General features: G+C 38.6%; 1 protein-coding gene across 4 annotated transcripts in view; it reads left to right on the forward strand.

Annotated features, from left to right (window-relative positions):
* Positions 1-59: 59 nt before the first annotated feature.
* POLQ (DNA polymerase theta) overlaps positions 60-25200 on the forward strand; it is a 48454-nt gene continuing 23313 nt past the window's right edge. For 2 of the 4 annotated variants that reach the window (XM_015874562.2, XM_032447288.1), the window contains exons 1-15: positions 60-273; positions 1780-1962; positions 2911-3041; positions 4313-4469; positions 8635-8743; positions 10849-11068; positions 12083-12227; positions 12361-12507; positions 13579-13791; positions 16973-17115; positions 18388-18592; positions 19986-20128; positions 22437-22630; positions 22955-23079; positions 24472-24715. In XM_015874562.2, coding sequence (XP_015730048.2) covers positions 75-273; positions 1780-1962; positions 2911-3041; positions 4313-4469; positions 8635-8743; positions 10849-11068; positions 12083-12227; positions 12361-12507; positions 13579-13791; positions 16973-17115; positions 18388-18592; positions 19986-20128; positions 22437-22630; positions 22955-23079; positions 24472-24715 — 2558 coding nt within the window. In that variant the 5' untranslated portion in view covers positions 60-74. Of the gene's footprint in view, positions 274-1779; positions 1963-2910; positions 3042-4312; positions 4524-8634; positions 8744-10848; positions 11069-12082; positions 12228-12360; positions 12508-13578; positions 13792-16972; positions 17116-18387; positions 18593-19985; positions 20129-22436; positions 22631-22954; positions 23080-24471; positions 24716-25200 lie in introns of those variants that run through there. The other 2 variants (XM_032447287.1, XM_015874571.2) reach the window with 2 other exon arrangements.

Here is a 25200-nt window from a genome sequence, read left to right on the forward strand (position 1 = left end):
CTTTTCTGCTGTTTTATAACCTCGTTGAAACACACCCGGCCGCTGGGGGCTCCAGGGGCGGGGCTGCCGTTTGAATGGCGCGGCGGGAAGATGGCGGCGCCACTGCTAACGGCGTTGCCGCGGCCTCAGTGGCGGGGCTCCGCAGCTCGGCTGGCGGCAGGGCGGCACGGGCTGCCCCGCTCGGCCCCACTCCTTGCCGCGTCGTGCTCAGCCCCCCGCCCGGCCTCGAGGTCTCCCTACGCTACAGCGGGAGCCCCGGCGGCGGCTCGGCAGGTAACGGGAGTGCAGGCGGGGTGCGCTGGGTGAGGGGACGGGGGGATACTGGTGGGCCCCGGCAGGGCCTGCGCCGGCGGTGTGAAGCACGGGCTGGGTTCTCCCTGCGGGAAGCGGCCGCAGCCAAAAGGCTGGCGGTGCACAAAGGTGAATCCAAGGGTCTTTCTGTACAATTGGGCCTTCAGCTGAGGAGGGCACGAGCACGGTGCTGGAGCGGGGCTCGTTTCTGGTTAACGCCATGTAACAGCGAGCCTCGGCCTCTAGGTGCTGCCCTAGTACAGCAAATCGGAGCGGTCTGTCCAGCTGTACTAACGATTCCAGCCTCTAGAATCTCCTTCTCTGGAGATATTCAAGACCCGCCTGGACGCCTACATGTGTGACATGGTGTAGGGAGCCTGCTTTGGCAGGGGGGTTGGACTGGATGATCTCTAGAGGTCCCTTCCAACCCCTGCAATTCTGTGATTCTGTGAATGGTTTTATCTGAAAGCACCATGTTTCATGGTCCCGGTTAGAGGATGGATTCCTGTGAATGCAGAGATGTGCGGTGCCTTTTTGTACCTCATATCTACGCAGAAGGCCTTTACACAACATCTCCTAATTGAACTTCATCTCTTTCTAAAACTCTTTACACCTCCCATGTCATCTCTTACCTGTGCAGTCTTTCATAGGCAGCTCGTTGGTTTTAGTGTTAGGAGTGAAGCTTGAGATCCAATGATACATCTTTCACAAAGTGCTGCTATGGGAACTAAGTAGTCATGGAGGGCATTACTGTGGATCAGAAAACTGTTTTCTGTCTCAGATGAGGAAAGGGACAAAAGGTTTGAGTTTCCTTAATGATTAGGAAAAAGAGAGAACCACAGAGGAGGCAGTATCTGTAGCCAGCACAAAATTATCTAGACAAGAAATGAGAAGCAAAGAACTTAATTAAACTAAAGGAACTGGCAGTGTGGTGAAGATACTAATCAGCACTGAAAAACAGACGTAGCTGTGCAGAGTGGCTTGAGCTGCCTGTTTATTTTACATTAGTTATTCAGATTTTTCTGTGAAGTGAGAAAGAGCCTGGGCAGTTCTGTAGCCTGTGGGGACTACTGAGGGCTCTGTAGTGGTAATGTAAAAAGGAAATGGTCTGAGGAATGGTAAGATGGCAAATACATTGTAATGCTGCTAAGCTAATCAGCATTGAAATTTTGCTCCAGTCTGTATTTGGTTGTATTTCCTTGTGGTTACTCTGTCTCAAAAACAAATGCCAGACTGAGAGTTTGGCGAAGATATTATTTGTATGTAGAAAACCTAATTGGAGGAGAAATTGAGAGGGTGATGTCAGGAGGGTGATGAGAAGAATGATAAAATATATGTGGGAAATATTGAAAATACAGGAAAGTTAATGCTTTGTTACTTTTTCCCCATAATAAGAAGGATGTAAAGAAGTTTGACCTTTAGGTATGTTACCTAAGTGACCTTATGTTCAAGGCTTGTACTGTTTCTGTTTTTGTTTTCCTCCCAAAGGGCAATATCAGCAGGTAAATATTCCTGAAGATCAAGCAGACAAGTTGCTCCTTGCAAGCTGGGGTCTTCCTAAAGCAGTCTTGGAGAAATATCACAGTCTGGGAGTAGTACAGATGTTTGAATGGCAAGCGGAGTGCCTAATGCTTGGACAAGTTCTGGAAGGGAAGAACCTGGTTTACTCAGGTATGCAAACATAACAGAACAAACCCCCTACATTTCCCAGTGCCATTCACAAGAACGTACTGCTGCAGAATGTTGCTGAACTGGCAGATTAAAAGGTCAATGTCCTCTTTATTCCGGAGACACCCACTTAAGAGAAAATTTACTTTTCTGCCCCATTTCTGTAAGAGGTACATGGCTGGATGGTCCCCTTTCCAGATGTGGAGAGAGACTTATTTTCCCTTTTCTCTGTTATTATTCCTTTAGAAACTGATAATTTAAGTCAGTGCTCTTTTTTACAGACTAGGCAACCAGGAACTGAATGATACCAGCCATATCAGATTTAAGTACTCCTGAAATTTTTTATTTATTATCTAATTCTTTCAATCCCTCCATCATTTTTTCTTAGTGTAGTTGGGGTGCATGGAATAGAAGGGGAGATAGGATGGGTGGGCTAGAAATCAATTAGGAAATTACAATTTGGGATGTCTACCCCAAATTGGTCCCAGATCAGCACTAGGATCGTGGTCAGCTTAGAGGAGAGGCAGAATGATTTTTTTTTGAGGCTTGTATTTGAGTTTTATTACTTGGCTCCAGAAGATGTTGGGTTAGAATATTAAGGGATTAGGTCAGTGAGGTGGTAGCTAAGCTCTCCTTTCCAACCAAGAGACTGTAGTGCTTTTCTCATTTCTCCTCCCCAGCTTAACTGAGATGCTACTGATTCCAGAGCAGAAATGAGAGCACAAGCCTTGGTAAAAAGCATAGTAGAAGACACTAGAAGAGAAATTCTCTGCAGACATCTTGACCTATTATTGGGGATAAGTGCAAAAGCATTTGTAAGGAAGAAAACTGAAGAGTCGTGCCCCAAGCTTCCTCTTGTTTTCTGTGCTAGTTTTAAGATGCTCATTTCTTTGATTTTTTTTTTTTCCTATTACTTTAAAATTTGATACAAAAATACATTTTTTTTTTCAGCTCCTACCAGTGCTGGAAAGACTCTTGTTGCAGAATTGCTCATTTTGAAGCGAGTCTTAGAGACTCGTAAGAAAGCTCTTTTCATCCTTCCTTTTGTCTCTGTGGCCAAAGAGAAGAAGTGTTATCTGCAGGTGAGTAGCATGTGAGGAAGGTGATTGTATGGCTTATAGCTGTTGAATTGTGTTTTTAAATAAATTATTTTCATGGATTTGAGCAAAAAAGACCTACAAAAAAACCAAAAAAACCTCCAGAGTTGTTTCAGAAAGAATTTGTAGACAGAATGAGAACAAATTTTAGTTTAAGTTGGAAAAAAACAACCTCAGAATTCAACATTTTTATTCAAAATGGCCAATTTTGGCTTTTTAGCTTTCTTTTTAGCTTTCTTTTTAGCTTTCTTTTTAGCTTTCTTTGAGGTGTTACATCAGAATTTCATGCTTTTGATTTCACTTTGGTTAAAAATATGTTGGGACAGGATGTAGTTATGTTTCAGCTTCCTCACATCAGCTGTTTTAGAAACAACATTACAATGGAAACGGTCTTTTTATAACATACTTTTTTTGGGGAAAGAATTTCACACAAAATATTGTTTCCATTGGCTAATGTGTCAGAATAATAAAAATTACTAAAGGCTACAGTAAAATCAACAGGCCTTTCTTTTTTTGTAATAGTTTGATACTTTGGATTTTATTAACCTTAGACAGTAACATTTCCTGGGTAAAGATACCAACTGATTGCAAAAGCTACTTTGTAGAGACTGTTAGTGGAAAATGCTGTTTCCTTAATCTTGTAAAGCTGGAAAATTATCAATACTATATTCTGCTTCATCTGGCCAGTGGTTTGGTTTTAACTGCACACTTGAAATTGTATGGTATCCTACCCATCTGCTTCAAAATATTTGGATCTTTTATTAATACTGTGTGTAGCATGCCAAAGATTTGGCATTACAGGGATGTGCCTTGGAATAAAATAAGTCACTGTTCCTTGACTTTCAGCTGGGAGATGTGATGCTTCTGTATTTGGGGCCCAACATTTGGCTTTTGCTGCATATTTTTTCAGGAGTGTGGCTGTCTGCTATTATGAACTGTTGTACTGTGTGCTCTCTAACTTCCTTAATAGTAAATTATGCTTTTATATATGAAGTGTTCTCCATCTCAGTTATGTTTACATTATCCTGTAATATGTATTGTTTGGCTTCTGCTTTGGGAATAAATACAAATGACAGTGGAGTGTGGGATAAGGAGCAGTAACTGTCTGAGCTATGGTTTTAATTTGATTTGTTGGCATTAAAAGTGTTAGGGATCGTGGTTGTAGCATGCATAGACTTTAAGTAATTCCAGCAAGTGTCGGTCAGAATTCACATTTATAACCTTGGGTACAACATGCTGTATCTTTTGGAAAACAGGCCCTGTTTCAGGAGGTGGATGTGAGAGTTGAAGGCTACATGGGAAGCATCTCTCCTGCTGGACGTTTCTCTTCGCTGGATGTTGCTGTCTGCACCATTGAGAAAGCCAATGGTCTGATCAATAGGCTAATAGAAGAAAACCAAATGGACTCACTGGGTAAAATGCAAAGACCTGCTTATCCTAAGGGATGAGGTTTTTTACATAATCTGAGTACGTGTGAATTCATGAGATAGTTTGTGTTTTCTCAGTTCCCTGTGTGACATGCATGATGTACAGGAAATTGGAGCATTTTTTATTCCTTTAGAGCATTTCTGACTTGGATTTAGGAATCCAGTCTGGGCTATTCTGTTAGTCCAGTAGCAGTAGAGTGTATTGGTAAAATTGCAGCTTCATTTTGTCTGGTATGGAAAACAGTCTGTGGATAGGGATCATTTGCAATAATAACCAGTGATTCTCATAGCTAGAAAGTATCTTCTAATTTGTCAAACTGAGATAAAATTCTGAAATATATTTATGTCCAAGAGCTTTCTGTTTGTTTGGGATGAAGACTGTGTATATGCCATCAATGGGATGTCTTCAGTTAGTTTGAGGAAGAGGAGGAATTAAGTTAATTGCTCATTGGCATCTAAATATTGAATACGTGGAGATCCTCTGGGTAGACATGGTGACTAAAAGGGCTGTGACACACTCATTTCTCTCTTGTAGGATACTCAAAATCTCTGTCTTTGTAGTGTAGACTTCTTGGTCACCGTGGCCCTGACAGCCATTAAGTAATGTTGGTACTCATATAGTGCTTGGGAAGAGATATAAAACCAAGGAGACCCACACTTGGAGAGAGATGTGTTTTCCTAGACCAATTAGAAATTTGTTCTTCTATTTGCTTGTCTGCTCAGTAAAACTATATCTAGTTTTTATTTTATACAGTACTCCTTCCCATCTTTGCTCTGGCCTGTGACACAGGACCAGAGAGAATGGTTTCAAGCTACAGCAGGGGAAATTCAGGCTGGACGTTAGGAAATATTACTTCTCAGAATGGGTGGTCAGGCACTGGAATGGACTTCCCAGGGAGGTGGTGGAGTCACCGACCCTGGGGGTGTTCAAGGAGCGATTGGATGTTGTGTAGAGGGACATGGTTTAGTGGGAGCTATTGGTAATAGGTGAACGGTTGGACTGGATGATCTTTTAGGTCTTTTCCAACCTTGGTGATTCTACGATTCTATAGTTGGCTGCTATATACAAAAACTGGAAAAATAGATTCCTACCAAACTGGTATAAGACCTTCCACTTAAAAAATTACTGTTCCATGTTCATCTGGCATCCTAATACTCTTGAGAAAAGTTTTTCAGACACAACAGACAATAAGAGAAAGCCTTGCAGATTTTGTAGAAGTATGAGATCTTGAGATAGCACATCCATAACAGGACTACAGGGGCTGGATTGCTGTGAGTTCATGTAGAGTGAACTCATGCAGAGTTCACAGTAGACGTCCATGGCTGTACTGTATTTTTAAACCATTTGAATTGAAGCTGCTGCAGTCTGACCCAGTTCTCAAATGCAAGAGAACTGACAATCATGCAGTTATTGATTTTAATATATGGCTCAAAGTGTGCTACTTAGGTAAGGATTTTTTTTTCTTCTTGTTTGTTTTAAATAGGGTTAATTTGGTGATAGGTTGCCATGCTGTCTAAGCTGCACTACCAGCACAATGCAAAGAGCATGGTTCTAACATCTTTATTAATGTTGGCTTGTATACTTTGTAAACATAACGTAGGGTACTACAATGTATTGTTTAATGTTAGCATCTTTCAGAAGCTGAAGACGTGCCAAATTCCTTTTGTTGGCACCTCCATTCCATCACCACAATTTTTGGTACTCTGTAAGAAGAATGTGCCTGAGAAGAGTCATATACTTACAAGTATCAGGAGTTATATGACTCTTTTCAGGCACATTCTTCTCACAAAGCAGTATAACCAGAGAAGTGAATGCAAAATCTGAGTTTCAATACTGTGTCCCCAGCACTGATAGCACTGCTAAAGTGTGATATACTGATAGCACTGATAAAGTGTGATGTTTTTCTTTCACCATTTGGAAATACCTCTGCTGCAACCCTCTGTTTCCCTTGTGTCCCAGCATCACTATACACCTGAAATAAGAATGTTTTTTTCCTTATGTATTTACTTGAAAGCATTTTTTTGAATTAAAATTGAATTTAAAAAATAATCTTTAACAAATCAAGATCTTTTTCTATTTGGAGATACATCTTCATAAACATTGCAAAATACAGGCATGAGCTGAAAATGCCTTTTTAACTATCACCTAAAGTAAGCTTGTCTAATACTGCAAGGTTGCATGATGCCTCCTAATTAATTCTAAAATTAGACTGCTTCGTAACAAGGGTGTTTTATCTCTGAGATGAGTTATTGAGAGATGACTGCAGTTCTGGCCAGATTCCATCTTCAGCTCAAATTGTTCCTTTTGTTGATGTCAGCCCCCTGCTGATAGCTCACGTTGCCTTTGGAAGCTGTTGAGAGAAATTCAAATCCCCTGCCTGGCAGAGCTCTCTTTGCTGTATGAAGCAGTTAAAAGCATTTTCATGTTGATAGTTATTATACAACGTATGACAGTTTTGGAAATGCAGGTACACAAGAAATGCTGTTCTTGTTGTTGTTCAGACTCTTGATCCTGGTGCTAAAGACATTTTTAGGAGAGCAGAATAGAGAAGAACCTGGGAATAGATCTGTACTGTGCAGTTGTGTTAGCAAAGTTGTTTCTGAATTTAAATACGAGATTAAAAAATCTCTACCTTCTTTGTATTTAAAAGGAAAAAGAGAATCAAATCCTGCCTGTCATTAAGAATTTTGAACTGATTTTGGGCCAGAAGTAGTCTAGTTATTGTAGAAGAATGCTGTGTGAGATTTCTCAAGTACTTCTAGCGTTCTTTGTGGTCAGCAGTCTTCTAAGGACACCTAATTTGCAGGCAGAAAGCAGAAACTGTGGGCAGTCTTATTCCAGTAGCAATGCAGAATGATGAAATTATGGCCCTTTCTGCACTCTTGAGCTTATTGGTGAGTAGAAAATGCCATAGAATGCTGGGAGCTGTAGTTTTCCTTGACTGCAGTTCCATTTTAAGCTGAGAACAGCCTTGTGAAAAATGTAATTTATGTGGTAGCTCCTGCTGTGTCATCCCAGTGAGTGCATTCTGAGTACTGCTCAAAGAGAGGAGCTGTGTATGTGGCAGTCAGGTCTCACCAGCTTAGACACTGCTAGGGAAGCATTCAACACAGCTTTAGAGCGGGTTTGGATAATTTTTTTAATAGCTAAGTAGCAATAGAAGGTACAGAAAGTGTAGAAAAATAGCTACGTGACCTGTGTTTTGACCTATAGATTTTGTCCTCTATTGTCTTATATTTGTTTTAGGAAGCAAAAAATGCTGCTTCTTGACACAAAACTTGGAAGGGTAACTGGCATGAATTTTGTTTTGGTAGATAACTTATAGATAACTTATTTATGCTGTTCTGCCTCAATTGCTGGAAGAATTTAGTTGGACTGCTGCATGGGAAAGCAAGGACAGCTTTGTCTGGTACCTGAATAATTGTCCAGTTGTTGACCAATGAATGAGGAATTTTACAAGGAAGCACCAAATAGAGGAAGTAGAGGAAGACAGAGGGGCTGGCTTGGTGGGACTTTGTAAAAGAGGCCACTGAAGCACAGCAGTGCTCTTCTAACTTAAGTAGCTTGAAAGGAAAGGGAGGAGAAAACAGAGAGAGGGAACATATGCAGGAAGGAGAAAAAAAAATGAGGAAGAAAATAGCATTGAAGTAGATAATATAAGGTCACATTTGCCCTTGAGCTCCTGCTATTATAGTTGTACCAGGAAGATATTACATAGCTTTGCCACAGAAGAAAGAAAAGCTCCACAGCAGTGGAACTAATGAAGCCAGAGGTCTTCTATGACCTGTCCCTTTTTAAAAACAAAGAGCAACAACAAAAAAGCTGAATAGCCTTTCTTCAGCCTCTCCCATGTTTCTGTGGCACTGTCTGTTGTCTGCTCAGAAAGGGAGAGAGCTTTGGCAAGATGGGATATATGCAGAAGGTACAATGAGTGGCCCTGTGTTTTTTCCCCTGGGGAGACCCTAATCTGCCCTGTTATCTCTGGATGCTGATACTCAGAAAGCTTCTCAGACAATATTTTTTTTCCAGTATTTTTACCCACCTTTCAAGTGTTACGGAATTTTGGTTAATTGTGTGAAATATGAAAGGATTGAAGCTGACGATAGTTTGGATGTTTGTTAGTTATAACCTGAGTGCTTCTCACTATTAGGAGTGGTGGTTGTAGATGAGTTGCATATGCTTGGAGACTCTCATCGAGGATATCTGTTGGAACTCCTTCTGACCAAAGTTCGATACATTACAGAGAAAGCTGCAAAAAGGTGGGTAGACCAGGATGTTTGCCTTATAATGCTAAATGATGGATGGCTTAAATATTTTGTTCTCTGAGTAATTGGGAATTTGGGTTAGCTCCAGGGCTTTTACGTGACTTAGACTATTTTGGTTATTAAGATCTCATCATATTACCTCTCCAGGGTCCTGCTTGTATACAAGCCTCCTTTTCCTCATGGTTTTTAATTTGTGTGCTACCATGGGAGTCATTCTCTCAGGAAAAGAAAGGTTAAACTTTACTTTTTTTTTTTTCTTTTTTTTTTAAATCCTGTTAAATTAAAAAAAACCAAACCAAACCCAAACCACAAAATAATAAAACTGACTTAGGATTTCTTGTAATATTTTTCCTAGACAAAAGTAAATGAAGAAAATGTTGTATGCAACTTCTTAATCTGTACTAGTAAAGCTGACAGAAGAGTTAAAATCAAGTATTTGCTGTACACTGAAACTCAGATTTTGCCAGCTTTTGACAGCTGCCTCCTGTCTTGTTAGTCATACTAGTTCTAGGGTAAGTCTACAGTACCTTGTAGCAGTATTGCTTTCTTGACACCTGGCACCCAGCTGGATCATCTAGACAGCATTTCCCTTACTGATTTTCAGGATCCAGCAGTGCCCTGGATTGAAGCATTTCTGACATTTTTCTTATTCTGGAGGCCTTAAGATCAGCATAGGTGGCTTTGACATTTTATTTCCCTTGTCCTGTCTTGCACATGCAGGATAGATGCAAGGCCACTCTTGATTTCTTCCCTTGCATTGAAGAACTGGGAAGGAAAAAATATCTGTCAGGGAAAAGAAGACAGATACATCTTGAGAAGAGACAATACTAAAGCTTTTGCCATACAGGCTCTGGGGCTCAGCTCCTTCATCTCTGTCATGACCAAGTAGACAGTGGTCCCCCATGCCCAAATGGAGCCCACTTATTCAAAGTTTTTAAACACAGTCTAGCCTGACCTGTTATCAGAATGACCAGTGCTTTTAAGAGCTTCTTAAATGGTTAATTGGATGTCCCACTGAAGTATGAATCTGTCTTTGCACCAGAAAAAAATGCTCTCTGATGGCCACTGTCAGCATCAGTGCCCTTGCTTCTTAGCGAAGCTTTTACAAAACAAATTCCTGCAGCAAATGTTTCTCTCCCTCCTAGTAAAAAAAATACATTGGAACTGGATTTATTTTTTTTTTTTTAAATCCTTTATGGTCAAAAGTTGCTCTGGAGGAAAAATAGACAACCTATGTGGTGTTCTAGCAAATTTAAGAGCTTGGATAAGAGTCTTTTTCTCCTTGTCTTCCTTATTTCTGTCTTGCTTTTTTTACTCTTGCTCCTGGGTCGTCTTGTTTCCTCTCTCTTGCTTTTACCAGGTTTACCAGGTTCAGGCTGTCTCTGAGCTCACACTGATTTCTCAGACATTTTTAGTTTTTTAAAGTCTCATTTTGTTGCTAATAGTGTAGATGGACAATAGAAACAAGTAGGCTCAGGTGCATATAGAATCACATGTAACTATCATGTGGGTCTAAAAGCCTGAATTACAATATACATTAGGGTATCTAAATTAATGGTTTATGTTTTCATGTCTGTTATGAATTCATTACTTCACACTGATTTCAGTGGAAGCTATTAATCAGCACTTTGAGAACTGAAGCTGTTTTCTTCTTTGCTGAACTAAGGGCTTTGTTTCCAAACTCTAGGAAGACCGTAGTCTAGTGTTATTTGTTCTGAAATTAAAACAAATTGAAGCGTCTTAATTAAGACATTTAAGTGTAGAAAGTCTGGGCTTTGCTTATTTCATTGCTCTTGTTAATTGTAAGGAAATAGTGGGTTTGTTTATTTTCAGATTCTCCAAATATGCAGTTCATGCTGCTGTTGCTTAAGAAGTGTAAAGTTTAGATTCAAAATGATAAAAATTAATGAATGTGTATCTTTTCAGTGTGTCTGTTAAAAGTATAGTATGACTTTTATCTTTTTCAAGAAGCTTATAAAAATAGCTTTGTTCTTTAGGCCCTTGGAGGAAATAGGTAGGGTTAATTTTTTTTCTGAATGCTACTTTCCAGAAAAGTTGCTTGTCTTATAACTAACTTTAATTTCTTTAACTGCTTCCAGAAAGGCGAAGACAATGAGTCCTGGTTTTGGAGGAATACAGGTAGTAGGCATGAGTGCCACCCTCCCTAACTTAGGACTTCTAGCCTCATGGTTAGATGCGGAATTGTACTGTACAGATTTTCGACCTGTGCCCCTCAAGGAGTGGGTGAAAATTGGCAACAGCATTTATGACTCTTCCATGAATTTGGTGCGAGAATTCCAGCCCAAACTTCAATTGAAGGTAACAAAACTCTAAGCAGTGGCTTTTGGCATAGGACTTTTTCTATAGCAAGCTTGGTTCTCTGTCTTTTAGTCACCCCTCTATCTTGTGTCCTGAAATTGACTTAATTTTCATAGACTTAAATAAATATTTCCTAGTTAGCCCAACAAATTTGCATTAATCACTGGGCAAGTGACTTTTCTTTAGATACTGTATTGTACCTGCATATGTTAAACTGCTGAATGATCTATTTTTGTCAATGATTATAAGGTGGATGTCCGGCCTAATTCTTTTGAATCTATTTTTAGTGTTTACTATTTCTGTGCACTGAAAAATAAAAAAATAAAAAAAATTAAGGGTAATGAGTATAATGATTTGGAAGAACAAAATGGATGAGAAATGTGCATTTCCTACTTGTAGATTTGGAGTCTTTGAACTGTGAATTCTCTTTCCAGTCCTTTGAGATGCTGTAAATGCTACTGGGGTAGTTGGACAAGATGGGCTTAATGGCAGCAATGTCTTGAAAGCACTCACACTCTCTTTGCATGCAAACACTGGTAGCACGGTGGGTCTTCAAAAAGGAAAAAATAAGTGTTTCTGCAAGAGTATCTTAAAGCTTATTTTTATGTGTTTGTAATGAGAATGTGATGTTACATTTCCATCTTAGATATTTTTTGATGTCCTAAATTGAGTAAAGGACTAAACTAGGCTTTTGACTCAAGGGAGTTAGCTTCTTACATAAGACCAGGCAATCCTCTTGGGTGCTGGATCTTCAAACTTGCCTATCCTAGCCCACTTTGATGCACAGGACAATATTTGATGACCTCACCACTTCTGCTGAATTTGAATGAATCTTTACTGAACTTCTGACAATTAAATGCAGTTCTTGCCTTTGCTCCCCTGTTTTCACTTACATTTCAGTGCTTTTTATTTCTTTCTTTCATAGAAGATTCCTACCATAACACTGAGCAGTGACAGCATTTACAGATCCTGTACAATGTCAGAGTGAGCTGAAAATATTTTATCTCAATTCAGGGAGATGAAGACCATGTTGTGAGCCTGTGCTATGAGACTGTTTGTGATGGCCATTCAGTCCTGCTTTTCTGCCCATCCAAGAACTGGTGTGAGAAGCTGGCAGACATCATTGCCAGGGAATTCTACAGTTTGCAACAGGCGGAAAGTAAGAGAAAAGTATTTAATAGAAGACTTAATTTAATAAATAGAAGATTTAATAGAAAACTACTTAGTAGTATGCGCAGTAATTTTAATACAAATGAATTCTAGTAGAAACTAAGAATATTTTCTCTCACAAGGTTCTGCAAAAAAATCATCCCTTTTCCCAGTTATTGTGGACAGAGAAGGTATAGATGAGGTCCTGGATCAGCTAAGGCGCTCTCTTTCAGGTCTGGATTCTGTGCTCCAACGTACTTTGCCATGGGGAGTGGCATTTCATCATGCAGGTATTCTTGAATATCTAGGTCTTGAGTCTGTAAAGGTCAAATCATATGTGTTCTTACTGCTGTAGTTACCAGCAGTTTGCCAGTTTCTTTTTGAAGCTTTCTGTAGCTTATGACTGAATTAGCATACAGTAATAGGTAAATTCGAAATTCTTTTATTATGGACAAAGACTTAACTCTCTAATTTTTATGATAGATTTCTTTTCCATTGCATTAGTTAACAGCAACTTTCTAGATGCAACATAAAAAATTTATATGGAACACCTGAAAAATTAACCAATTTGCAGCCCACAGATTTTCAGATTCTTCCTTAAGTGGCTGTGGTATTTCAGAGCAATTTTTCTCAACTTAGTAATGAAATAGATGAGTAAATAGAAGAAATCTAACTATGAAAAACAAAATAAAGGAGAGAGCCACCAAGGCTTCTAGTAGGATCTTTGATTTCTTATCTTTAAGAGTACACATAACCTGCTGATTTACTGAGGGAAAGTATCAATTGTGGAAGAGAGAAAAGTAGCTGTGGCATTGAGTATGTAGGGAACATAACTCAAAATGCTTATAGAGTGTGATTTTTTTTCTTCTGAAGAATAAACTTGGACCAGAACTCTCAAGGGAATGTAGAAAGATACATATTAGATCTGTAAGAATGGAAATAATGATGAAGGATTACAGGATGCAGGACTCCAGCAAATGACTGAATCCTAATTTCTTGCTGTGTGTTACAGCCAGTTTCCTTCTTTTTATTGCATTTTCTTATTTATTTTCCTTATTTATTTTCTTGCAACACATGTAAATATGTAGAAAGTTGTTCATCTTGCTACATTGTGTACAAATGCCTTAGGAAATCTAGTTTATAACCATTTTTGTCAATGAACTAAAGAAAGCTTTGTGGAAATTTTGTTTCAGTTATGTTATGAAATACATCAACTGAGGTAGCATTGCATTTCTTGTTTCTAACAATGAATGGCAAATGTTCATTGAGCTTGTTTATTCTTCCTCTTGTTTGACTAATAACATTAGCTCTTTAATCCACTTCCTTCATTACTGGGTTCGCAAAACGTCATCTTTCTTCAGGTCTTACATTCGATGAACGGGACATCATTGAAGGAGCCTTTCGCCAGGGCATGATTAGAGTTCTAGCAGCAACCTCCACACTCTCCTCTGGAGTGAATTTGCCTGCACGCAGAGTAATTATACGAACTCCTATGTTTGGTGGCACACTGCTGGATGTTCTCACTTACAAGCAGATGGCTGGAAGGGCTGGCAGGAAAGGAGTAGACACAGAGGGTAAGCAGAGGCTTTATTAACATTCTCTAAGAGTGGCATTAACCTGATTAAATCCAGGACAGTGCTTCACAATTAGTGACTAATAGTGATGAATTTCTTTGTGGCTCAGTACGATTAAGTTAAACAAGATGAATTTGTTTGGTATTAATGGAGTAAAAATTGTAATTCCCAGAGGATTCTTTCCACTGCAGAAAGTTGACTTTGTTATTTACATGTCAGTTATTCTAAGAACGGAGTATTTTCTTCTTTGCATTCTTGCTTTCTTGTAAAGCTCTGTTCTGTCTTAATTTTCTTCTTTTCTTCTTTGCGTTCTTGTTTTCTTCTAAGGCTCTGTTCTGTCTTAATACACGGTCTGTTCACTAAAACATTTACTGTTTCTGTGAGAAAATTTAAAGTAGACTGCCATTAGGCATGGCTAAAATTTAGGTAAATCCACAACTGCTCTTGTTGTCTGAAGTTCCTCTAAGCTTAACATTAATTTTTGTGCATGTTGAAAGTCGTAATGCAATAGAGAGACAGGGAAATTTGAACAGTTGATCACAGATAATATGCTGACTTCATGAAAACAGTGACACTAATTGGTGCTCGACAAAATAATCCTGCCTGCTGTTTTAATTTGTGATGGAAACTTATTTCCTGGATGCCAGGAATTAGAAAAAATTGCATTATATGAATATGAACACAGTGGTAAATATGAAGTTCAGCAGAAGCAGGAAGTGAGATTTGCGCTGCTGATGGTTTGGTTGGTGCTTGCTGGGAGCCCTGTGTAAGCAAACAGTTCTTATATTTAACTTTCTATTTTTGCTAAAGTAGCATAGCAACACAGCATTTTGTGACCTATTTCTCAATGAGCTATCTCTATATATTAAAGAAAAAGGCAGCTGCATGTTGTATTTTGAATTTTTCCAGACTTTGTCATTTGAAAATAGCTGGCAGGTGTAAAATTATATTATTTATTTTTTCCCCTTCAAATTACAATAATTAGTATCCTTTTTTTGACAATTCTGGTGTGACTGTTTTGCAGAGTAAGCAGTTGATATTTTGCTGATGAGCTTCATGAATGTACCACTTTTTCCCATTCCATGTGGTGTTTTGAATGAGAACATAAAGCTACATTTCCAGCTGCTACTCTTCCACTGAATAAGAAGACCAGCAACTTCAGCTGGAAAAAAGTGCCATATGTGGATAAGAATTATTCTGACAAACAGAAGATAATTTTTACTGGGATTAAGGTCCTCCCCCCCCCCCCGCCCCCTCCCCCCCAAAAACATTTTAGTATTGAATTGTCTCAGAGGTTTTTTATTTCCTGATGCTGTGGTTTAACTCAGCAGGTGGCTTAGCACCACACAGTTGTTTGCTCACTCCCCACCTTTCCAGTGGGGTCAGGGAGAGAACTGGAAAAAAAAAGAATTAGAACTTATGGGTTGAGATAAAATTATTTACTAAGCTAAAGAAAAGGAAAATGATTATAAAATACTATAAACATCAGTGTGTTTCTCAATATTGTTTTTCTCCTAGAATCAAAACATAACATCATACCAGATACTCTGAAGAAAACAATTCCATGCCAGCTGAAAATATGACACTTGATTGGATGGAAATTTAAAGACATTATTTTAGAAATTGAAACTGGGTTATTTTTGCATTCATCAAGTGTCATATTCCTAAAGTAAAATAAGTAAAGATGTTCATTATTATAGAGTCATAGAATAATGAAGGTTGGCCATCCACCTACCACCAAGATTTCCCCACTAAACCTTGTCCCTTAGTACAACATCTAGATGTTTCTTGAACACCTCCAGGGATGGTGACTCCACCACCTCCCTGGGCAGCCTGTTCCAGCACCTAACCACTCTTTCAGAGAATAGTTTTTTTTCCTAATGTACAACTTAAACAGTTTGTAATTGAGTATTTGTCATTTATGTTGTATATGGTTACTTACCCACAGTGCAGTTGTAGTATTTATTCTATGCCTTTGCAGTTGTATTTTCATTTCTCTGGATTTGCTGTAATACTGTAGCATTACTATGGCTATACTCTTACCATAACTTAACACTCCTTGAATGTTTCTAAGACATCCACTGGCAAAATTACCTTGGTTTTCAGGCTACATGCACTTAAATCTATTTACAATATAACATGTTTTTATTGCTCAGCTAATCCAATTCTAGAGCTCTCTTCTTTGTCAGATGCAAGAATTCATCTGTTCTATGACAGCTGGCAAAGCTATTTCTGTCAGGGCTGTAGTTACCTAGTTTCTCTGTAATAGTTTTGTTTGAAGAAAACCCCAGCTGTATGTGACCACTGCATTTTCCTCTTGTGGTTTGTACTATGATCTCCTAAATACATGAGCTTATTATTTTTGTTTTTTTTTGTTTCAGAGCTCACCTTCTTTTTGTCTTCCATAGAATTTCGGGATTAACTTAAAAATTCTTTATTAGTCATCGTTAGGTAAGGTGTATTCAGATGTACTTTCAGTGGAAACCATACAGGATATGTAAGATTTTACGTGCGTGTGTATGTATGTGCACATATAGGTAGATCGGTATGCACACAAATATGCATTTGTGAAAGCTAAGAGGATGCATAGTTAGATTAATAACTTAAAAGGAATTCTGAATTACTTTGGCATCGGTGTTATTTCGTTCTGAGAATGGAACCTGGTTGACTTAACACAAACTGCTGAAGCTCTGTGCAGCTGTTTTATTCTAACTTTTGAGGATCCTTTCAGCTTAATAATCCTTTCAGTTTAACACAGGAAAAAAAAAAAACAAAAACCAAAACTGTTGTCACTGTGTGTCATTTTTCCAGTCAAATCCACAACAAGAAGAGTAGTCCAACAGCAAAGCAGTTGCTCAGAGAGTCTATGGAATCCCCATCCCTGGGGATTTTAAAAGCTGATTTGACAAAGCCTGCCTAAGGAAACTTTGAAATTTGTTCTTCTCTGAGCATTTAATTCTTAAATATTATGCATCTCTGGAGTTCTTAAATAGCAAAGGCCATACACTCTTTGAAACCTCAAAAAGGGTTTTATCTTTTTTTACGCAGCTTTTTCATAAGTGCCTGCAGCTTTCCATTCCGCTAATGTCCTCAGTGATCTGTATGTAGCTATTTCAATGCTGAGATGCAATAAGGTCATTAATGTTTTGGGTTTTTTTTTTCTCGTTTTCTTCCTGCATAGGTGAGAGCATTTTAGTTTGCAAACCATCAGAAAGATCAAAAGGAGCTGCTCTACTTCAGGGATCTCTCAAGCCTGTTTGCAGTTGTTTGCTTAGAAGAGAAGGGGAAGGTGTTTCTTCTAGCATGAAAAGAGCAATACTTGAGGTACAGGACATGTGAAAACGAAGCAGAACACTGCCTGCACTGCCACAGTGGCTTCTTTTGTGACACATCAAATATTTTATGTGCACTTTCATTTTCTTTTGTTTCTTCCTTTGTCAACCCAAGCAGTTTCAGGAAATTGAGTCTGCCAGCCTGCTGCAATATTTAACATTTTGTTTTGGATGTTAAGAACTCTCCAATGAGATATTAAGCTTGGCTTTTTCATTTATATATACCCAAACTGAAGGCAGAAGTGTGTGTAATTCTTAACCTTCACACGTAATCTGTCAGTCTTTAGCAGGAAATGCTTGTATATTACCAGTTCCTGAGGCTTGCTAGATTGAATTACGCTAAATAACATTTGTAGAACCTTAAAGATTCTCTTATTTTAACACTAAAATTATCCACTTCTTTTACACAGAAATGATTGAAACTTAATTAAAAAAGAAATTGGTAAACAAAACGGCAGGGTACTCCATTTGCTCCTTGTAGCCTATCCGCCTCTGTAGGATTTGAATACAAGTAAAAAGGAACAAATGTTAATTATTTCATGTAGGTGAGCTTATCTGCTTTTCCAAAGTTGATTTTGGGCTTGAACTGAACTTAGACATCTTAGGTAGAATGCTGGTCTTAGGTAGAATACAGGTCTTTGCTGTACCATTCCTACTATCTTTCATGAAAGCAGCTTTTGTACTTAGAGCTTGGTTTGTGGTTCCATGGTTTTAGACTTTTAACCAGACCATTCAAAATTGAAGTGCATGTCTACATAAGAACCATCTAAAGATGTCCTCCTTTCTGATGGGAGCACTTTATTACAAGAAGTAAATCCTCTGAAGTCATGAAAGAGAGCTTTTAGTGAAATACCTTTCTGTCTCAAGGAAGTTGCACACAGGGAAGTGACCCACAAGGAAAAGGCAATTACGTGAAAAGCCAAGAATAAATAGATAAATACATACCACAATATGATCTAAGCAAAATGCCTATATCTAGTCTCAATTCTCAGTTGCTACTCTGTTCATGTTCACTTTCAAAATACTAGGGTAAGGGCTTATAATTAATCCTTTACGACAACTTAGTCCTTTTACTTTTTGATGAAGTGTCTAACTTTTTGCCAGGAGGTATTCTTAAAGGTTGGCAGTTGATTTGCCTTGTATTCTTTTCATGTAATGGTTCTCTAAAATTCAGGTAGGCGATGGATCAGTCTTTTCATTTTCAGATCTGCTGTTCTATCCTGCTGTTTCTTTGACAAGATGAACAAGTCATTTCCTTCAACAGATCGTTGTGAGTGGAGTTGCCAGCACTCCAGATGATGTGCAGACCTATGCCTCTTGCACTCTCCTTGCATCCAGCTTGAAAGACAGCATGCGAGAAAATAAGAAAGATCAAGACAAAGTGCAGACGGGGCCTATTGAGGCTTGTATAGCTTGGCTGCTGGAGAATGAATTCATTCAGGCTCTGGAATGTGCTGATGACAAGAAAGGTAACACTGCTGTTCCTCATTCTTTTTCTTACTAGTGACTGCAGTTAGCAGTTTTGAATTAGTGTATCTTTTGCGGATGAGTAAATGTCAGATGCATTTCTTTAATTGTTTTTTTTAACATTCTCAAGACTTTAGCTTTCAAGGGAGCATCTGCATATCTGCTTAAACATTTTTGCTTCATGTGTTCTTGGAAGGCCTCTGCATATCTGATACATTCTAGTCTACAGATTTCTCAGCTTTCTTAAGAAAGGTGAATGTGTACTGCAGGATATGTGCACGTGAACTGTAGACTGTAATTTTAATTTTTTCTGAAGAACTGCTACATCCTGAGAGGGTGCAGTACTGTACTAAAGCCGTTTGTTGTATTAGTTTGCACTTTTTCCTTTTCTGGGCTATGTTCTTAAGATGGTTCCAGATAAGACTCTATACAGTAATAGAATCCATATTACAATTTGATTGCATGTCTCTTCTTAAGAGAAGATGATATACCTGGTACTCTCAGAAAAGAAATATCCATTAACTCCTAGACAGAGTGGCAGCTGGAATTGCAATGCTTTTTGTTCAAATAGCTATCATAAGTGCTAATCTTAGAAGTTGGAAGGATCAAAACTTGTGATCTGGCCTCTAAAAAAAGCAAGCTTAGACTCTAGACAAGATCTTTGTTTGATTGTTTCTAATTTCCTGCCTTCAATGTGAAGAGCCACTCCATTTCTTTTTGAAAAAGTAGTTGGAAAAAGTTAATAGACTCTAGAAAATATGATGCCTGCTCTGAAAGTAATGCTTCCTATTTTATTATGCTGGCCTGTGATGGCAGAGGCAGATGTTGCTGATATGGCAGTAGAGGTTTAACCTTCCTGCCATTATTCCATTGCATGTTGTTGCTGCATGACAGATGGCAGCAGAGGAGCAGTTTGAAAAATGGCATCTGACACGGAAAGTGTGTATGAAGCAAAAGTGTGTCATTGAATTCCTCCACACAGAAAAAATGGCACCCGTTGGCATTCCTTAACACTTGCTGAATGTTTCTGGGGACCAAGCAGTGGATGTGAGCACAGTTGAGGTAGTGGGTGGTGGTTTCAGCAGTGGTGACAGTGACAGTGAGTCGCATCCATTGGTGTAGATATTTTAAAGCATGGTATGCAGGCTCTTGTTCATTGCTGTCAGAAATGCACAGCTAGTGGTGGTGGCTACGTGTAAAAGTAGTGTTTTGTAGCTGAGAATTTTCTCTACCAAATAGTGTTACTGCCCTCTTTCTGTCTGTCGTAGTTTCCATGGAAATATATAGGAAGCATTAATTTTGGGGAGACCCATGTACATTGCAATATGAATGTGAGATATAACCTTACGTTTAAACATGTATTAATGTGTTATTTATTTATTTATTTTTCAACAGCAAAGATTTTTCACCCAACACATCTTGGCTCAGCTACTCTTTCATCTTCCCTTTCACCAACGGAAGCAATGGAAATTTTTTCTGACCTACAGCGAGCTATGAAAAGCTTTGTTCTGGAGAATGATCTGCATATTGTCTATCTGGTAGGTTTCTCATTCTGTGTTTCGAATCTTTTACTTCAGAATCAAAAGAAATGAGAGAAAACAGTTCAGGGCTCCATGGATGTGTTTCTTTTTTCTCCCTTGCTTGAGTAATCCTTCATGGAGAAAAGTCCTTCAGAGCTAACCTGTGTCCATAGTGTAAACTGATGCTGTGTATCCATATAAGCTCATTTTTGTCACTCCTGACTTCAGACAATTTCAGAGGTTTATAAGTTTAGTATGTAGAACACTTGTAATTTTTCTGAGACATTTGAAGAAGATTAAACTAATTGGTTTTGATTTGTGTTTGGAATCTGGAGGCTCAGAAAACATTGAGGGGTTTAGCATCTATTTGGCCTACAAAAGGTCTCTGAGAAATCTGTTTTTTTTTTTTTGTCCTGTGAGTGGGACACTTGTGGATTCATTTATCTCTGATGGAGATTATTTGCTTGATGATCCTGCCCGGGCTAAAAGAAGGAATGTGCTAAATCTTTTGAGTTTGTCAAGGGTTATGTGCATATGCAATTGAAAACTGCTATTTATGACCTTTGCAGAAGAGATCATGAACCTGTCAAGATTAGTGAGGAGTTGCAGTGAACATCTTAGAATACATGGTCGCAAAGCCTGTCATTCAAGCATCACCCCAAATTTGACAGGTGTCTTCAGCCTTCTTAAGTGTAAAGTGTATTCTTTTTACCAGACTAATCAAAAAAGAGTTCATAACAAGAAGAATCTGCTTGGCATTATAGGTGGTGTTGAATTAAGAAGCAAGGGGAGGCTGGATGTTGAGAATGTTTCACTCTACTTGCTACCTTCAGTAGCCTATTTATTATTATTATTTTTTGAACCTACTAGTTTCCCATAGTTACACATTATTCTTTAGTTCTAGAAGACCACATAACATTTTGTTCTATTTCTGCTAGGCAAAGAGGTCTCTATTGTGTCACGCACCAGTGAATTTTTCCCTGTGTGTACCTCTAAAACAAGAAAAAGAAAGAATTCTGTTGATGTTCTGAGGTAGTCAATTATCAAAATATAGTCTTTTTCTTGTACTTTCTAGTTACAGCAGATTGTCTGAAGTTATTTTAAACCAAATACAGTTTCAAGCAAAATATTATTGAGATTCTCTTACATTAACCCAGTCTTTTTTGCAAAGCTCATTCATTTTCAAGGCTGAAGTGTTGTTTTTTTTTTTAAATAGAAGTATTGTTCTCTGCACATTTCTTATGAATTGCAGGGGAGTTATCCGCTATATTGCTTTCAGTTTCTCAGGCTTTAGTCTTACTTGTACAAAAATGAATTTGAACAAGTTGTATTTTAGAAAATTCAATTAAAACAAAAATATTACTCTCAGATAATGGCTTTCTTTAAAAACAATCGGCAAAAAATAAACAACCAATAGCAGACAACTTGACACAGTCTCTACTTTATTAAGTCTTGTTTTTCTCTTGTAGCATATTGATACAGGTATGGAGATATTGCATTTCCCTCACAGAATCATAGAATTGCTCAGGTTGGAAAAGATGTTAAAGATCATCAAGTCCAACCATGACCTAACCATACTACCCTAACTCTAACAACCTTCTGCTAAATCATGTCCCTGAGCACCACATCCAAATGGTTTTTAAACACATCCAGGGATGGTGACTCAACCACCTCCCTGGGGAGCCTATTCAAGTGCTTAACTACCCTTTCAATTGATATTGGTAGAGAGAATAAGGTCTCCCCTTAGCCTTCTTTTCCCCAGACTAAACAGCCCCAGTTATACTCTCCTGTTCAAACTGACTGCGCTGACTGAATGAAAACAAAATTGTTTTTCTGTCTAAAAGTGTGTGAAAGCTTAGAATGGCTTTTTTGCTAATATAAGTAAAAGCTGAGACTTAGTGTACTGAAGGTAAATGTAAGGTTCAATAAGCTCTGGTAAAACCTGTGTTCCCTACTGCTTTATCAGGTGTTATGGCAGCATTTAATGTGGTTCTAAGAGGCTGATAGGTAATCTGTCACTTTTGTTGAAGGAGAATAAAAATACTCCTTAAACAATCTTACAGTGGCTTAGATTTATGGAGCAATCTGACAAAGATTCCAAGTTCTTTCAGTGTTAGAATACCCACATGAGTCATGTCATATCAGTAGAAATATTAAAAAACTAGGTTAGAAAAGCTTTTACTTTCTTCAAGGTATGTAGTTATGACTCAGTGCCTCTGAGTTATGTGTGGGATGCCTCAACCATGTTCTCTAGACTGCATTTTTGTTTACTGAGAGCTGTTATGTTTCTCCAAAATAGGTTTTGGCATTATCTTGTTTTCTTCAGGTCACCCCGGTGTATGAGGATTGGACCACAATTGATTGGTATCAGTTTTTCTGCTTATGGGAGAAACTGCCTGCCTCGATGAAGCGTGTGGCTGAGCTGGTGGGGATTGAAGAAGGCTTTCTGGCTCGCTCTGTAAAAGGCAAAATCACAGCTAAGACAGAAAAACAGTGTAGACAAATGGCCATACACAAAAGGTAGCTGCAAATAGATGTGAATGTGCAAAGACCAGACTCTATGACTTGGAGAGTGGATTGGTTCTTTGTTTTCAGTGAGTGGTTTTCTTGCTGAGTGACCTGATTACATCAGATATATCTACAGAGACCATGGGCCCAGTGCACTCTGTACCAAGAACACCACTGCCACTAGATGTTTGTATTGTGTTATTCAGAAGCCAACTTCTGTGTTTCTTTTTTGTGCTATGCTATAGTACTATTCTATGCTATCACAGAGTGTTTTGACTGTACTCTAATGTGACCTGGATGATGATTTCTGAGCATACTTTTTTTTTTGTTCTTTAGATTTTTCACCAGTCTTGCCCTCCTGGATTTGATCAGTGAAGTTCCCTTAAAAGATATGACCAAGAAATACGGCTGTAGTCGTGGCCAGCTTCAATCCTTGCAGCAGTCTGCTGCCACCTATGCAGGTGAGTTTTGGGTGCAAAAACTCAGCAAGAAACTTCAGGTAAGGGGATAAGAGCCACAGTGTGTAACAAACAGTCAGTCTTGTAAAACTACTTCCAACTTTATAGCTTTATCTGTGGCTGCCCCTGCTTTGAGATGTAACCCTGATGTATGCAGTGGGAATGGGGCCAGCTGGGTGAAATCAAGCAGTGCTGTAGCATGCTAGTGGCTATGGGGACCATCTGTGTACTGTGAAGGAACATAGTTTGTTTGATACTAAGTCTGGAAAAACATTCAAGTCCATTCTGAATCTTTGCCATATAAGAGAACATTTCAGAATGGGTGAAGTCTTCGATCTCTGAGACAGTGTGTCTTTTTCCTAGTTACAAAGGTAATTGATCATAATATATAATTTTATAGTTTTAAAATCAGAGTGAATAGTTTCCAGGTCATTTATCACCAGATAACAAGAGGTCAGAGAGATCACATTTACCATAACCTCTTTCAGAGGGCTGTGTAAGAGTAGAGGTAGCAGCTCCCCATGTGATCAAGAGAATTTCTTTCTGCTATCTAAGCCAAGTCTTTCATTACTCTGTAAATGGATCTTCAGTTTTTAACACAGTTTTATTTCAACTTGCAAACCCTACGCGTGGGTTGCAGCATGAGTCAAAGCCCCAAAATGAAAAGGTCACGCCAACTGATGCTGAGTAGTTTAAATTAATTCTGATAGTATAAATAACTTCTTGCTATAATGGTTTCACAATTCTCTATTCCCAGTGTTAATCATTTTTTCAGCAATCAGGTAGGTAAGTGCAGGAACAAGATTAATTTGGAAAGTAAAATGGACTGTTGACATGACATATAGTTAGGAGAGAGGATAAAAAAGCTGTGTTCTATAATTACAGTTAAAATATGGCAGTGAGGTGTGCTGTGTCTTTCAGTTATTTTCATGCTCTTTTAGATACAAGCTATGAGTAAGAAACTGTATTTTCCCTGCTGTTTTCCTCCTCCCATGTTCTGAAGACTAAAGCTATAATCTTTATGGTGAACTTTGCTAGCTCCTGTGATGCCATCAGTAACTGAAATTCAGCAGGTCACGTTCTGCTCTTAGGGACGTCACTGCAGTGGCTTCTCTTAGTGCCTCTCATCATTGCTTTTCCACTCTTCTTCAGTGCATTTGGCTTATAGGACTCCTGTTACAGGATATGCATGTGTTTTATTTCATATAAATTTTTACCTCACTTATAAACTATTTAGTTCTAGATGAAGTTGACATCTGCAAGAGCTGTTCCTAAGCAGAATGTTGTAATAAACATTAATTAGGTGGCCGTTTCTGTAAGCTCTGGGAAAGAGAAATGTGAAGAGAATGACTGTTCAGGTATGGAGTTGAGACTGATGCAACTTCTGTGTTCCAGGAATGGTAACAGTTTTCTGTAATCGACTGGGTTGGCACAACATGGAGCTGTTGCTCTCCCAGTTCCAGAGCCGCCTCACTTTTGGGGTTCACAGGGAGCTTTGTGACCTGGTACGAGTGTCTCTGCTGAATGCACAGCGTGCAAGGATGCTTTACAACGCTGGCTTTGTCACAGTTGCTGATCTTGCTAAAGCCAGTCCTGGTGATGTAGCAACTGCTCTGAAGAATTCAGTACCATTTAAAAGGTGAGACATCAGTAAATCCAGAAGGCAAGTCAAAAGTTCATTTATAAGGTGAAGGATTTCAGGATGAAGCCTGTAATTAAATTTGACAACCTTTTGGGACTTGTTGCTAAACGTTATTTTAAAATAACTTGTAAGTCTCTGTGACTGATCACAGTAATTATATGATTACTTTGAAATTAATAATAACATGTTGTATTTGCAGCAAGAGATTGTGAGACCTGAATTTTCCTCTTCCTGAACTGAAAATGGTTTTTGGAGGCTTTTTGCTGCCTTTAAAATGTGAATGCTTTTATGCTCTCCTGTATGTTCAAATGAGGAAATGGTTTATTACTGTAATTTAATTTCAGATTTTCTTGAGATTTTCATGTTAGCACAATGACAGAATTCCTACCTCAGGTGCCTTTTGGACTCTGCCACAGTAGCTCTATATTTCGTGTTCCTGAGGTTACCTTTCTTCACATGAGTTCATGGAAGAGGATTGATTC

The sequence above is a fragment of the Coturnix japonica genome, chromosome 1 (assembly GCF_001577835.2).
Source record: "Coturnix japonica isolate 7356 chromosome 1, Coturnix japonica 2.1, whole genome shotgun sequence".
Taxonomy (NCBI): Eukaryota; Metazoa; Chordata; class Aves; order Galliformes; family Phasianidae; genus Coturnix; species Coturnix japonica.